This window comes from Aulonocara sp. 'chitande type north' Nkhata Bay, linkage group LG17 (assembly GCF_057382095.1).
Source record: "Aulonocara sp. 'chitande type north' Nkhata Bay isolate Kocher_YH1m ecotype deep benthic linkage group LG17, A_spYH_male_GT1.1, whole genome shotgun sequence".
In the NCBI taxonomy this organism is placed as follows: domain Eukaryota; kingdom Metazoa; phylum Chordata; class Actinopteri; order Cichliformes; family Cichlidae; genus Aulonocara; species Aulonocara sp. 'chitande type north' Nkhata Bay.
In genome coordinates, this window is record NC_141360.1 from 33,673,601 (window position 1) to 33,690,321 (window position 16,721).

Sequence of the window (16,721 nt, forward strand, 5' to 3'; positions counted from 1 at the left end):
ACCAACTTATTAACAAACCCTACCTGTGAGCTGTAATTCCTCTTGCAGAGCGTGCAGCGGCATGATGCCGAGTTTGCCTGTGTCGAGGCCGGGAGCTGAGTCTGAGGTTTGGCTTGGTTTTGGTTTGAAGATGATGTTTTAGAGTTCACAGGGGTGGACTTGGAGCTGTGGCCACGTGTTGGCGAGGCATTGCTGCTCTTTCTGGGAGGCGTGACTTCCAGTGAGAAGGGCTGGCCGGGACGTGAGGCTATGCTGGGTGTGATGGTGTCCCTTCGCAGACCACGATGCACCTCATCAAAGTGGCGTCGCACATTAGCTTTGGTAGCGAAGGTTTTGAGGCACACTGGACATGACTTTCCAGTAGGTGTGCTGAGTGTCCTCGGCCGACCTGTGGTGTCATGAAAAGGGTTATTATTGCGAACGATAATTCCTGCGGAAAAGTAAAAATTTCATTTAACATTAAAAAAACTAATTTTTTATAGCATGGTAGGTAAACACAAAGAACAATGAATAATAGCAAATGACCACAATTCGATACTTCACGTGGAATGTTTAGAACAATGTTACCAAAAATGACATCTAAAAAAATTCAAGCCCAGGCACTCGAGGTAGGTTTAAATGAGTAATAAATGCCTTTTACTTCATCAGGCTAAAGACATGAACATTTTTTGAAGGTTTACATTCACCTAACACTCAAAAGATCCCCAGTTTGAGAGACTGGGAGGTGAAACAAATGCCTTCAGGGCTGTTCCAGGAAGGGCATACCATCTGATGTGGTGACCCTTTGTGAATAACAGAGGAACCAAAAGAAGCTTTTCAGTGTCAGTTCTTTGTAAAAACAAGTCAATAACTTTTACAAATATTGTAAGGGTATGCAAAATACTGTTACACAATAGAGGGAGCAAGTTATTAATATTACAGTAATGCAAAGATCCATTTATTTTTCTTTTTTCTTAAAGAACAAGGAGGATTGTGGGAAAGGACACAATTTTAAGTAAGTTTTGTTAGATATTATAATTTGTCAGGACAGGAAAAGCACAACAGAAACTACTAGTCAATTTACCAGCACAAATACAGATTGCATACCTTTCACCATGGACAGCAAGCTCGTAGGAACTGTGCGTGTCTCTGTAAACTTTCTGAGTTCCTCGAGTTTTGTCTGGTGCATTTTGCGGCAGTGGCGTCTGATGCTGCGGCGCGAGTTGAAGTCTTGACCGCAAAGACAACAGGAGATTGTCACATCTTCAACCTGAATGAGAGTGAGAGAAATAAGACTGAGTTACTCAGCATCAAAAAGAAGACAACGATTTGTCTTTGTTCTCTGCAACACCTACCCCACTGTTGGACCCCTCATCCTCAGGCGGTGGCTGCTCCTCTTTAGCCTCCTCTTCAGGCTCCCATCTCCTCTGTCCCTGGTTGTGTCCTGGGCTGTTGTGGCTTTCTGGTCCAGCTGTCTGGTTTGCCTGGTTATTCTCCACACTTTCCATTGATTCGCCCTCCCAATTTACTGGACTCTCTCTGGCACTGCAAGAAATACAAATATATCAGAAATGAAGAAAAGACATGATCTTAGAAGTTGTGGTACATCTTACTCCATCAGCGCAGTGCTGACCTGGGTGTGTGTGATGGAAACCGAGCAAGCTCCTCCTCTGTGGTGAGGTACTGAAACACAGCCTTTGTGGTGGTCTGAATGGGCTCCAGTCGGACTACGTAATCTGGCCGATCGGCTCGTGGATAGATAGCATCCAGTAAATCCTTCATGGCAACACTCTGCCTGTCATCACCTGATGAACCTATGAAAGAAAAATCCCAAGAAACAATCAATCAGCTGTTTGTCACATAATACACAAAAGAAAAACAAATGTATGCAAATAAACACAAATAAACACAAGTATATGAGTGTGACACAGATGTTCAGTCTCAGTGAAATCTTTAGAAGCTGAACTTAAGTCTGTATGACTTGAAGGCTATTCTGGTGCAGCTGCCTTATAAAGAGCAAGCTAGAAATTTGTCATGAAAACATTTGCCTTGCTAAAAATAAAATGCTAATACCGGCTGTGTTCACATGAGGTTACTACAGAGCCATGTTATACTGACAACACCCATTTAGAAAGGATATTTGAATATATATCGGAAAAAAAGATCATGAAGACAAGGTAACCCAAAATGAAAAGATTTTAATTAGTGGAAAATGATCCTCATTCAGCTGTAATGCCATCACCTGAAAGACTGCAATTTGGCCTAATGAGCTGCTACATCATACTATTAAAAAGAGAAACAGAAGCAGTCATTGTATTCATTTAAAATCTCTGACCTGTGGCAAATTGCACAAAGGCATCAGATAAAAGTGCCCAAATCTAAACGGACAAAATAATCTCACAGGGGCCGACCAGCTTTTCTCTTTCATTTTCTTTTGTGCTACTGAAAAGAGGAGAGAGTGAAACAACATTTAATATGGTTGGAGTGTAGAGTGGTTGTGGTGATTCAGGTTATGTAGTGAATGGATGAGGGTGCAGGGCTACAAAACACTGTCTCTGTGCAACTTTAGATTAGCACATATCCTTATCCACAAAGAGTATTTTATTTCAAGTAAATGCAAATGTTTACTCTTGACAGGATTAGGGTTTCATCAACAATAATAAAGCCCTTATTTTATTCTTATAAATCACTGTGTGGTATGGGAACTGCAACAAAACTGATTTAAAGTCCCTCAGGTGGATTATAAGGACAGCAGAGAAGATCACTGTGGCCCTACCACTTACAGAACTATACAATGAACACTGTATCTGCTCTACAGAGCCCTCCCATCAATTGTTTACTGCTCTGCTGTCCGGCATATCTGAGCATCCAAACCAACACTCCCAGACACTGAAATAGCTTCCTCTCCCAGGCAGTAAGCCTCCTCAAAGCTTGGGGCACCAAGAGAGTGAACACAGGCTGCACTCACTCAGTCATATTTTACACTCTAGCATGTCTACACTGTATGGACATGCTTTAGACCACAGGTGACAAACTCCAGGCCTCGAGGGCTGCTGTCCTGCTTGTTTTCCAACTAGCCTGCCCTTGTAGCTTCTTATTGGCAAAGCACATGTAAACCAGATAATCAGCAGCAGGTAATGCAGGGATGTCTCAAAAACAAGCAGGATGCTGGCCCTCGAGGACTGGAGTTTGACACCTCTGCTATAGACTAACATACCTCACTAGCTCTACATTGAGACATACACAGCCACCTTAAATGGCACAAGGAAATTTACGCTCTTTGAATAACCACATATGTTATCCTCTGGTATATTTATACACACTTTATAGCTACCAGTGCTGTTACTGTAAAGTCTGCCTCTGTGGTTGTTATCGCTACTGGCAATGTAATCATGATGTCAGTGTCTGCACTGTAGGGTTGTCTTGCACTGTTATGTAGTGCCTCATGGGTCATACCTGTATTGAACAAGTATGAATGAGTCATTTTCTAATATAATACACAACAAACCTTAGTTGATAGACTCCCGATTAGGAAAAACAAAAACAAAGCTGTACTTACTGCCGCACAGATCAAAAAGCAGATGAAGATAAGATACAATTAAAAGACTTTTTTTTTACAAGGTAAATAATATAACTGACTGTTCATACCAAGACAGCACTGTTTCTTAAAAGAAAGCAGAGAAAGCTAATGGAAAAATTGCTTGAAGACTTTCTTAGTGTACATCCTTCCTCTTGTAAAGCAAAGAGACGTGGACTCATACTATGGCTAATGAGGAGTAGATAAAACAAATGGTGCGAGTTCAAAGTCACTCTGCTTAGTAGTACGAGAGGAGAAACTGCATGATGGATAGATGTGCAATGGGATGTGGGTTTGTGTGTACAAAGACAGAGACAATAATGAGTATGAGACAGATGGCATGAAAGAGAGTTAAGGAACCTTGGGAGTGAGATAAAGTCAAATTTGAAGAAGCAGAAGGCGACGTTAAAGAAATCAGAGGCTTTTTTTCCCCTTGCCAAGGGCATTTGTGTGTGGGTAACCTCAGGGATTTATGGGGCCCAAGCTGAAGTGAAGTTTGATCCCTGCTTTATCCGGGGACTTACAGTTTGTCTGGGGGTGTTAACAAGTTAATTTGAATGCCCCCAGTCTTCACAAAAGGTCTGTCCCCAGTTCTTGCTGTACCTATTGATTTTATTACTGAGTTTTCAGGCATCTTCTCTGCTCTTTTGGGGGCTTTCTCAGCAGAATTTGGATCATGAAGATGTATTCCAGACATGTTGACGAATGTGTGTCTTCATGCTTAGGCACGTTGTCACTGACCATCAGATTCAGGCAGGCGTGATAGGCAGTAGTACTCCTTATGTGTGATGAGGTTGGGCAGGCCTCTGAACAGACTGCGGCACAGTTTACACTCAAAGATGGTGTCCACCTCCCTTAGCAGCATGTGTTTTAGCTGGCTGGTGCCTGCAACAAAAATATAAGGAGTCAAAAGCACAGATACAGTATTTTCAAAAACAGCCCTAAGCGTAGGTTGGCTGCAGCATCATTATGCTGAAGGACATTTTATTAGATAAAATTTGAATTCATTTATATTTTCACTTTTTTTAGGACTCTGTATTATATCTTGATATAAGAAACCGCATAGAAAATTAGGATTAATCACAGAGGAATGATAAGTTCCTGTATGCATGAAAACCCTGTAGGGTAACTGTGATAGATATCATAATCCCTGGAATTAGTACTTTGTTCTTTTAAAGGATTTCTGATAATGATAATGAAGTCTTTGTATTAAGGACTACACTCCTTTCATCACTTTTACTTTTTCAAAAACTGTCATTCAGCATTCATTTCAATTGCGCATCTGTTCAGTGCTTTATTGGGTATGTGACGCATTGCTGCACCTTCCTTTTATTTACATGTGGGACTCACACAGATGTCAGAACCACACACACACACACACACACACACACACACACACACACACACACACACACACACACACACACACACACACACACACACCTGCCACTTCATTTTATCCTTTGCCCTCTGCCACTGGCTCAGAACTATATGTGTAGTGGCATGGATTACAACAGCAAGGCATAACCACAGTGCGCTTACAATTTAGAGGTACAGAGCAGAAGATCAGACTAAACACAACTGGCTGAGTTCAAGCAGAATAATCATTATTTCAACAGAAACATAATCTACAGTATTTTGAATATTAATGACTATTGTATTGTACTGTTGATTTGTTTTAAGAGACTTAGTTGGAAGGAAAAGCTTTCGATTTAATAAAATCTGTGTCTGAACCTTCACCTATGGGCACGAGCTCTGGAAAGCTTTTCAAGCATTCCCAGCTGGGAAGAGAACCGGGGGTAGACCCAGAAATCACTGGAGAGGTTTTATAGTTATATAGCCTCGGGAAGACCCAGGAGGAACTGTAAAGCACTGCTGGGCAAAGGAAGACCAGCTAATAGGTGCTCACTGTCATCAGATAAGGAGACTTTACATTGCAATACATCATCTACATATGTGCCTTTCAGGCAGACTTCAAGCAGACTGACCACAGTGTCTACAGCTGTTCATGTCCTTGTCCGCAAGAGAGCATAATCATGGCTTCAGGAATCAAGAAGTGCAAGATGGATGGAAGAGAGGGATCCTTTTTTCTTAACTCCTTATCCAGTTCAGGGTTGCCTCTTTTCAATGTAGCAATTTGCTGATATTTTACAGACTAACCAATTAATCTATTAAATAAACAAATTAGAAATCAATAAAATTTGTGGTATAAAGGATGGCAATCCTGCTGATGTGTTACTGGGATTAGATCACAATTCCTTATGGCACTCCACTGTGAAAACTGTCAACACATATTCAACTGAAAGAAGGGAGCAATGACAGGAGTTCATAAATAAGAATGAAATGAAGGACAATAAGAAAACACAAACCAGAACGGAAGCATTCAATTATCTGCTGAATCCCAGACTTGGAGGTCTGCAGAGGCTGCTGGAGCAGAGGAGGATCACCCGGCTCCACACAGAGACCTAAAAAGAGAGAGAGAGAGAGAGCATTTTATTAAAGTGAGCGTGTAATTACAACAGAGTATGAAAGCCACTGAGAAATAAAGCATCACCTAGAAATTCTGGGGAGCTGGTGGGAACAAAGTATATTGCCAACGCCAGTGCTTAAAGGGCAAATACAATCAGAGTCAGACAATGAAGTCTGTTCAGGATAGTGATTCATTTTGAAATCATTACCTTCTAATACACACACACACACACACACACACACACACACACACACACACACAAAATGAGAAAGCATGCCTTCTATCTTTGCCTTCTAGGATCAGCATTATAACGGAAAGGAAACACAGGACATGGGTGTAAATGAAAAAACACCCTTTACAAATGAAATCTCTCTGCAGGGATTGCTCAGAGGACTACAGCTCAAGTGGGAGTGATGAAAAATGTGCAGTGGGAGGGCAGAGGCGTGCTGCTGGCAAATTTTTGTGCCGACTCCAACAGAGGTCGGCGACAGCAAAGGATTGGATACTCCGACTTGGGTCTAGCACAGTGCCACATTATCTGCCAAAAGAGGAACATGGCGAAATTTACTGATGTGCACTGGAGAATATTTTTTGCTTATGCATGACCTGCAATTACTGGAGGATATAGACTGAGAAAGCAGCAATCCTGATCATGGCAGGGATTTAATGTTTTGTTTGACGTATGTGCCAGCTTTTTCACTAGCTTCCCTTTAATGCATGTAATCATTCATTCAATTGTCATATAATACAGGGAGACAATTGTCCTTTACTCCTCTCTTGTTTTCATGCAAGTTGAATTGATTTATGTTCACTCTCAGTGTAACAGTACTAGCCAACAAGTTTTAAAAATGTAAATCAGATATAAAATTTTCTACCTGCATGAAAGATCAAATTTGTTGCCACAGTGTTATTTATTGGCCTTAGTGATAATAGTTGTTTGTTATTGATTGAACGAAACACTTTTTAAACCTTTTTTTAAAGCTTTTTAAACCATTTTCAGACCGTAAGTTTGTTGTTTATTTGCTTTTGTTTTTTTTTTAAATACAATTACTGTTTTAGTCTTCAATTCAAAACCTGTGGTCATCATCAGAAACAAGCTACCAAGCAGCAACCACCACGTCACTGTCATTTTTTGTAAAAATAAATAAATAAATAAATAAATAAATAAATAAATAAATAAAATGCATCGTTAGGATGTGATCACAACATCCTGTGCCACAACACAATGAACACAATCAGCACACATTCATGGAAAGAAAGAAGTTTGAACGTATTGGTCTTAGAGTCAAACAAATTTAGTTTTCTGTTGTATAAAACATTAAATATAACATAGCAGGAGCAGAGCTTTGGTTCTTGCATTATTTATAGAAGCTGACTGTGGCTGAAAGACCTGCAGTGGTTTACTGAAATGACTTATGGGTAGGTAAAGTGCCCTCATCCTACCTCCTCTATAATAAAAGGTAGAATGAGGGCATAATTTTTATTTTGTATGTAATTATTTTTTTGTATTCCATGAACAATTTTTTTTTACATCAATACAATCTGAGATGGGCATACAAACAACCACGGGGTGTTTACCTTCACATACACCACCACACACCACCACACACCCTGTTATCACCTCAAAAAATAAGATGCCATTGAGAACATTGTTTCTACTGCGACAAAAGAGCTGTTTGTAAAAGCAAGGCTACCACAAGGCTCCAAATAAAACATTATCATTGCTTCCAGTTGTGACAAATATCCACTGTTTGTCTCCCTCTGAAGCATGCACATATATTACAGCCCACAAACTACCATTTGTGTATCTTGGAGATTGTAGCGGTACCCTTTGACTGGCATTCTGTTAATTCGTGGAAAGCTCTGCTATTTCCAAGATGACGTTAATTAATCTCATGTTGGAATTCAGAAGCTGAGACATTTCATGTTTAAAAATTTTGCACTGGTACAATATATTTTAATGCCAACTAGGGCAGCCAGATTTTTAAGTCATGATTACTGTGATTAAAATGCATCAAGGCAACAACATTACTGTGATATGAATAGAAAATGTGATAAAGGGTTTTGTCTTTTGTCTTTTTTTATCAAGTTAAGTCAGTATAACTTTAACAAAGGCAAACAAAAAGAACAATTACATAATTATTTCACATGTCCTTTAGTGCAGCGGTCCCCAACCCTTTTTGCGCCACGGACCGGTTTATGCCCGACAGTATTTTTACGGACTGGCCTTTAAGGTGTCGCGGATAAATACAACAAAATAAAACTAGTACCGGTACCGAAAAACAGAAGATTTATTCATAACACACGTGAAAAGACCCAGGAAAACTGAGTTAACGATAAAAACGATAACAAAATAACGCTGAAACCCGATAAAAACCCTGAAAACCATACATTTCACACCTGAGCGTCAACTCTCGCGACCCGGTACCAAACGACTCAAGGACCGGTACCGGTCCGAGGCCCGGGGGTTGGGGACCGCTGCTTTAGTGGTATCAATATTTTATTTTTAAACAGCATGTTTATAAACAATACAAAGTTATCACATTACTTTCATCTAGTTATCAATTGTCTACTTTTAAGAAGTTTCTACAATACTGGGAGGCAGGTCTACTCAAAATGCCATACACACCTTGAGTAGACCTGTTTTGTGTGAAAGTGGTGTAACTGTGGTTGGTTTACTCTGATCTGAATTCTTTCATGAGTTTGTAAGCGTGTAGCCTCTTTCCAAGATGTGGGTTTTGTTTCACACAGAGAAAAAGCCCAAGCAAACTCCAAGTGAACCAAGTGAGAACATTGAGTCTGCTTATTGGCTAGATGTTACTGGGGCAGCAGCAATAAAACAAAATGAAAAAGGTACTGTGTTCTTGATAACACGGAGAATTTCTCTAAACAGTATATCTGGGTGATATTTCACAGTTCGTCGGACTGAGGTTAGATCACATTTTAACTGTAAACAAACTGCTCTGGATTTTTTCGTGAACTAGACCCAGACCACTCATCCATAGGTCTCAGTGCGGTTGTTCTGCTCAGACAAACTAAACAGTAGAGGTGTGAAAACACCCTGAGAGACACATAAAAGTGAAAGAGACTAGCTTACAGAGTAATACACCCACAGAGAAGGTGGCAGGAAGAGACAGAGACAGAAAGGTAAATGACAACTGTGTGAGAGGCTTTGATAGAGATGAAGATTATGTATTAATGTGTGACAGAACATGTTTTCCTCTTTACCATCCCCCAACACCTCCCCTGCGTATGCTGCTATAATCCCAGGGGTGAAGGTTAGTGACCACTCTGACCTCCACATCCCCCTCTGCAAGAGAGTCAGATCAACCAGAGCTTCTCTGTGCAGTGTCTTTATTGCTACCAGAACTATATGACATTAACACAGTATCAGTGTACACATATGTGAGATGCATAAAAACACCTCTTCTATTCTGAAAACATGAGACAAGAAGGAATGCTACTGTGAATGAAAGGCAGGGAAGGTTCATCTAACAAACCAAAAGAATAGAATAAAGCAAATATTTCAGAATTCAGACAGAACATCTGTCATTATAAAAAGTAGATTTCATAGCCTTGTAGTACAAATTACAACTCTATCCAAAAGCTTAGCTTGGTTTTGGGGTCATGAAACACATTAGCTAAAAGTAATCACACCACATAAGCAGGACAGATGTGACAACTGCACAATCTGGCCATGAAAATCTTTCCAAGTTCTCATCCTAAGTGGAGAATTAGGAATATTTTTTCCAAGTTAATCAATAATGGGTTACGTCTTATTCTTAAACTAGGACTGTGTTCATTTCTCTATACATTTCTATTGGATTTAATCCCATTCTCACCAGCAGAATGGAGGAGTAATGCAAAAAAAAAAAAAAACTAGTGTAATAAATCAGTTCCCAAATAAAACTTTCATAAATGTCTGACAGCTCCAGCTAACCAGTGGTGCCCAGAGTGGTGCTCAAAGCCAAAGGCAGTTCCCATTTTCTGTGTATAAACAAACCATTCACTTTGACTTTGGAGTCCAGCCTTACTCCAGCGCCCTGACAGGAGGCTGACAGACAGTTTTAGCCTGTAGGTGGATGAATCAAAGCAGCGAGTAGTGCAGAGTGAAGACTAAAATTCCCACCATGAGGTTGTATGCCAGCCAGCCATGCTGCAGTTTACAGCCATGTCTGTCCAGACTACTAATATACTTGGTGAAGAACTTGAAGGATAGCAAAAAGACTAATGCAACAGACCAAATGACAAATGTGGTAACAATAGCCTCGTCTGTTCTTCTTTTATAGTGTTAAACACTGCCCTGAAAAGTGTTTTTGCAAAACATACTGATGTTGATTTAGCTGACCTTTAACCCTTTGAATTTTGTCCTTTTGAACATTTGTCTTATTCTTGAATTATGTAGCTCTGACCAGCAACATCTATCAATTCATCCATGAGACCAAGCAAACGGTTGTGCTACATTTTCCCATACCCTTTCCTCAAACAATGAGCTCATGAGAATGGGATAAACGGACGACTCAAAACCTTAAGTGCAACAGCTTGAGTCTGCACACAACAGTCATACTCACCTGTGTTCTGGCCATGTTTGCAGGCACTCGTCTGCAGAAACTGCTCCTCAGTCTGGCAGCTCTGGTCCCTGGTCTGAGTGGTAGTGTTCCTATGAGGCTCAGGCAGTAGAGGGGGAATGGGCTTCCACAGAGGCTTACCCTGGTGCTGTCCAGCAGAGTTGCCCCTTTCCTGAACATCCACTGGAGTTTCCTTCTGGTCCCATTTCACCGGCAGCGCCTCAGCTGAAGCAGAGGTCTGAAGATGAAGCTGATCAGAGCACTGATCTCCATGTCTGGGTTGCACCTGTTGATGTTGGGTGTCCGAATGGAGTTGGCCTCCCTCCATCTCTGGCTGAACACCACTCTGACAAGAAAGCCAGACATGACAACATAAGACACACAAATAAAACGGACTGCATTTATAATTAAAGCCACTGTAATCTCCATGCTCCTGTGGGTACTGTGGACATCAGCAAGAATTGCTGCCTGCCACTGTGATATATATACAACCACTGGAGGGAGACAAATCCAAAAAATCTTTAACTGCTTTAGATAGTAGCTGTCAAAGGGAAAGTGACTAACACTGTAGGTAAAAAGGGCAAGCCACTGCAGTGATGGATACTAGCATATGTGGGACTGCTTATGAGACAAAAGCTTTAAATAACTTCTTTATAGTTATTTAAAGGAACGCACCCCTGATAAAAGGTTCTGTTTGCAAAGGGAAGCCAATTAGAAGAAAGTTGGCTTGTTTTAGACAGTGGATGAATATAAAGGGCTGCACCAAGGTCTAGTGCATAGTAAATAAAGATTATTTTAATCAGTGTATCCTACAAAGCTACTCTAGCAGAGTCCACTCATATGGAAAAGATATATATAAATCTTATAAGGTTTGTATCTGTCTTGTGTGAAACTTGTATGAAAAGCACACAAGAGTGAAAACAGATATAAGATCCCTTGAAAAATTATATAAATGAAACTTGTACGTTTTGGATACTTACTAAAACAATATATGAAAGTAATGAGAAAGTGGCCACTTTCATGAGTAAATCATATAAGCCTTATATGATTCACTATATGAAGTAGGCCACATCTTATGCAAGTCTTTTATAAGTTTTTACTATTTCTTTTCCATCTGGGCAAGAATTTAAAAAATAGTTTGAAATTATAAATGTTACCTAATGAAGACTGAAAATTCATGCATTCATAGACAAGTAAATTAGAAGAGAGCTCCTTAAAAATACAATTAGTAGCTGTCTTTGTCCTGAATTAATGCCAATTGTTGGGCAGAATGAAGGACCACAACAGCTGGCCGTGTATACGTCTCTGCGCACATGTCTCCTGAGCATCCAGAAATTTTGTAGAGGAACATTAACCTTGTCTCACACAGCTACCCCCCAGCAGATAAGTGACTCCCCATCCACTCCTCAATGTGTGCACACACAGCATGTTTGTCTGTGTGTGTATTTATGTCTCTTAACCAGACCTCCTTTCTATCCAAGTCCCCAATCTTAGCTCCTCTGCCACCCACCAATTTATCCTCATTCCCTCTCTGTCTGTGTCTGCCTCGCTAACTCCTCGTGTCCCCGCTGTCCTTGAAGAGGGATAAATGACTCCACATTAACTACATTACAGCACATCACCACAGGACAAGTGGGCCGGTTGGACACTAAGGCACAAAGACATACAAACGGACACATTGCCATATCGTGGCTTAAACAAATAGCTGCAAAATAGCCCAAAAAATATCCCATTTGTGCAATACACACGTAACCTAATGAACCCAGTGGACCCAGACAGATTTATTTCAACCAATGGTTCAAGTGCAAAGATGAAGGGAAAGAAAAAAAACACAGTAAGTTTTTACTTTAAGAAAAAGAGGGAAAAAATCACCGTCATGAGCTGAAGAAAAAAACATCAGGGAGTGCCACCATTCACTTAGAATTTCAATTCATCTGCCAGTCAATCAGTCAACTATTCATGATTCATTTTCAATGGAAAGTGGTGAGCACAAAGCACAAGAAAGAAGACTGATTAGAGTAGGTGGGTGGGCTATGAAATTCCACTCTTTTAAAAAATGTCATGTGGAATAAAGAATAAAACGAACAGGTGAAAGCGGTATCAAAAAAAAACAAAAAACAAAACAGATAAATCAGTCGGATGATTATTTAACAAGACTGATTTTCATATGGATATTGACAGCAATATGTCATTAATCACACGATGAATGGTATTTAATCATGAGGTCTATAACTTCAACAAAAAAAAGATGCAGGGCTCTAATGAAGATTTGTAGATTTGCATTTGTATATGGGCATTTACAGTTTTTGGTTACTGCTTGGGCTCTGCGCATCAGCAAACCGAACCAAAACAGAATAATGAAAACTACATATTAATAGGGTTTACAGTGGTACTAAAAGAATTGTTCGAGATATAGCCCCTTTAATAAGGTGATCAAATTGCAAAATTTCAAAAACAATTATTAAAGATTTTGTGTCGTGTTTCGCAGTGAGGCTTCTTGTTATTAAGAAAATTAACACGTGAAGAGTGAAAAAGTAAAGAAGATGTTAGTTGAGCTTCAAAAAATGTGCAAAATACACAGAATCCTCACAAAGTAAAGTGTCAGTTCGCCAAAAGACAAAATTTTGGCAAGAATTCTTGGAACAGAACTCTACAACAATGCATCTATATCAAAATTATGAAAAAACAAACATGCAGAAATAAGACAAAAGGAGCAGCTTATGACCCTCAGTATAGCACCTCATTTGTCAAACATGGTGATGTCATGCTTTGCTGTCAGCAGAGCTGGTACACAAGAATTTATTGATAATTAAACGACTGACAGATGAAAAAGGATAAACACTGCTAAACATATTCAGGCAAACGTGCTGAAACACAACAGACAACCTATCATCGTTCAGTGGGACAATAATCCTTAACAAGTGGCCAGAGCACCCAAAAAGCTTTTCAGGGTGAAGAAAGTCCTTGCGTGGAGTCGTTGTTACATAATCTCAGCCTGGCTGAGCTGCATTTCACTTGCTGAAAGGGCAGACCTACTAGATTCACTGGTGTAGATACAAAGAGTGTTGAGATTGACCGCCAGGCTAGAACATATAACATGATTTAGTTTATGTCTGATTTATTTTTAAACCCCTAAATGTTGGCATTATGTGTAAAGGGCTACAGCTCCTAAACTATCCTCCCCAGTGATGAAAAACAACTCAAATTAAAGCTAAGACTCTGCACTTTGTCGTATTGACTGTTTGTTTTTTTTTCTCCAAATTTCCTGGCCGTCTAAATATCCTTGTCTAGACTGCAAATAAGCTTCTATTGTAACACAATCACTGACATATTTTCTCTTTTTCACAATAAAAATACTAATTGTATTACCTGGTGTATCTGTACAATTCCTATTTCCCATATGCAAAGGCTGTGGCACACTGTAATGACTGCAGGCACAATACACATGCTACAAAAAAAACACAAACAACACAGGGGCTAGGACAAACAAAAGGGGGTACTTAAAGGGAAATATATAAGGACAGAATTCAAGTTTTCCCTAGTTCACATCCAGTAAATTTTGTAACATGTGGCAGGAGTTATTTCAATAATAGGTTAGGTTTCATTTGGGTCTAACATAAATGAAGTGTGACTTTACAATCAGACAGGCATTGTTAGATTTTCTTTTGTCCAGTACCTGTCTGCGGGGACAGTTAGAGCTCTTCCTCCCAGCTGACTTCTGGGCCTTCACCATGCTGCCAAGACTGGCCTGCTGCCCCACACGTTCACTACCAGCATACACCTGTAACCTGCAACAACACTCCACATGAGCCAAGAACTGGACTGAAAGAATTAACTTCTGCTGGAAAAGCCACTAAAGCATGAAAAGCTGTCTAAAGAATTAAACAAATTATAGTTTCTCATATCTTAACTGTGCACTGTTTTCTTGTTTACAGATGTACACTTGCAATACATTTGTAAAGGATTGTTTGTGTGCAGATTACACAAAGCCATGATACATTATCAACATCAGCGAAGCAGACTAGTGAAAGAATTGTAAGTCACACAATCTAAACTTTAAATAAAATGCTACCAATGTTGCCCATTTAATATCATCTTCCACGTGCGTTAGTCTTCAGAAAATGTGGGAGTTTTACAGAAAGTTGATGAGAACAGTCTGCAATGTTACCATGAACCAATACACTACATGATTTGCACCATCTCTATGTGTGCATTTGTAACGGAGTACTCTGGCTCATGAATATTGTTTCTCCTAATTGATATGCAGCATATATTTCTTCTAAGAACACCTTATAGTTGTAACCATTCTGCAGCAGTGTAAAGATTGATTCAATCTGCATTAAAATAAGTTGTCACAGGTAATTCTATTGAAGCAAGAATTGGTGCAATCAGCAAACCCAAAGAGAGAGAGAGAAAATGTGCATAAAATACTTTTTTTTTACCCATTTTTGCAACACTGTGGTGTCCAAATCAAGAATCTGTAAGAAAACTGGTAGAAAAAAAAGTTTCACTTCTTAAACACAGCCACATAAGTTACAATACAACATGTAGAAAACACACCCATAACAAGGTCTAATATAGATACTGGGTGTGTGGAATCTGAAACTGCTTTTAAGTGGGCTTTGTTTTGTTACAAGTTTCCTTTTGATACAGGAACTGTATTGGTGGAAGTGCAGAGCCAGTGGTTTTGAATGAGTTACCCACTTGAGTCCTTTATGAGTCAGACTGAGAACTGCAGTGCCAAATTGTTGTGGATGCTGTAAAGATACTTTTCATTGGTTGCTCTGTATCATAACAAATCTACCATAGCTTTGTATTACAGATTTAGGTGTGAAACAGTATGAGTTGCTGCCCTCTAGTGGTCATTTAGACACCATATTACTGGACGTATTTTTTTAACATAAGATCATCCAGCTTCAGAGGCACATGCTGAACAACCTCACTTTTCCAAAATTTGCCATCTTTTGCCATAAGATCTAACAACAAGAAGCCTACGTTAGCTGTCACTGCAATCTGCAGAGTGACTTTTGTTGTTTTTTGCCAGAGAACAAGTTTTAAATGTATGAAGAGTCCAACGTTGAACTAATAAGGTGCTGCAAGTGACAGTGGCTTGAAGCAGTTTGGCTATGACATACTATGAGCATCCCAAATTTGTGGTAATTTGGATTTAAGAGACAGCAAGGAAACACAAAACAAATTGGATGAATATCAAGAAGGGAAAGCACAGATCACCAACTGAAATTAGATCACATCAACTCTATGCCTGAAGCAAAGATGTAGTAGCGAAGATTTTGAGATTTTATACTAAGTTTATTAAGTATTGAAACTAATATTCTGAAATTAATCACTATGACCTTCAACTACAGGGAAAGGGACATTAGGCAAACAGCGACAGTTGTGTCAGTAGATGCAGCGGGGGCCCCGAATGCTTCAAGACAAAGCCAGTGTCAAAGCACGCTGTCCCATGTACAGGCATGTCCCCCACTCAGAAACACTTTAACTGCTACTGAAACTCCAGCAGAGGGAGACAAAGCATGTAATGAAAATGGGGTTTTTTTAGTTTAAAAGTTTTATAGTGTTTTCTACAAGACCAAGGGCTTGAAGATAGCTGTCACAACGCAACACACCTCTCAATGCAAAAGATGTTTAGTATACCTCAAGTGGGGGCAAAATTATGCCTGGCCTGATGGTTAAGAACAGCAGGCGAGATGCTGTTCTTAACCATCAATGCAACTCTGTTAAATAAGTCATATATATATATATATATATATATATATATATATATATATATATATATATATATATATATATATGTGTGTGTGTGTGTGTGTGTGTGTGTGTGTGTGTGTATAGAGAGAGAGAGAGAGAGAGAGGGCGAGAGAGGGCGAGAGAGGGCGAGAGAGAGAGAGAGAGAGAGAGAGAGAGGGCGAGAGAGAGAGAGAGAGAGACTTTATATATAGATTGTTCCTGAATTTACATTTCTAGTGTGCCAGGCATCGTTAAGAACCACAGCACGCCTTTTCATCTCTGGATCCCGACTTTTAGCACTAATGATGAACCAGTCAAGCACTATGCAATAATGCCACAGCAGAGGATACTTGCAATAATGGAGCAGCTACTTAACAGA

General features: G+C 39.7%; 1 protein-coding gene across 11 annotated transcripts in view; it reads right to left on the reverse strand.

Annotated features, from left to right (window-relative positions):
* znf800b (zinc finger protein 800b) overlaps nt 1-16,721 on the reverse strand; it is a 31,982-nt gene that overhangs the window by 4,530 nt on the left and 10,731 nt on the right. For 5 of the 11 annotated variants that reach the window (XM_086268927.1, XM_086268928.1, XM_086268924.1 and 2 more), the window contains exons 2-9: nt 14,271-14,382; nt 10,598-10,940; nt 5,926-6,021; nt 4,298-4,441; nt 1,613-1,793; nt 1,335-1,524; nt 1,087-1,249; nt 24-388 (exon numbers count right to left, since the gene is read on the reverse strand). In XM_086268927.1, coding sequence (XP_086125053.1) covers nt 24-388; nt 1,087-1,249; nt 1,335-1,524; nt 1,613-1,793; nt 4,298-4,441; nt 5,926-6,021; nt 10,598-10,940; nt 14,271-14,327 — 1,539 coding nt within the window. In that variant the 5' untranslated portion in view covers nt 14,328-14,382. Of the gene's footprint in view, nt 1-23; nt 389-1,086; nt 1,250-1,334; nt 1,525-1,612; nt 1,794-4,297; nt 4,442-5,925; nt 6,022-10,597; nt 10,941-14,270; nt 14,383-15,036; nt 15,084-16,721 lie in introns of all 11 variants that reach the window. The other 6 variants (XM_086268926.1, XM_086268925.1, XM_086268922.1 and 3 more) reach the window with 3 other exon arrangements.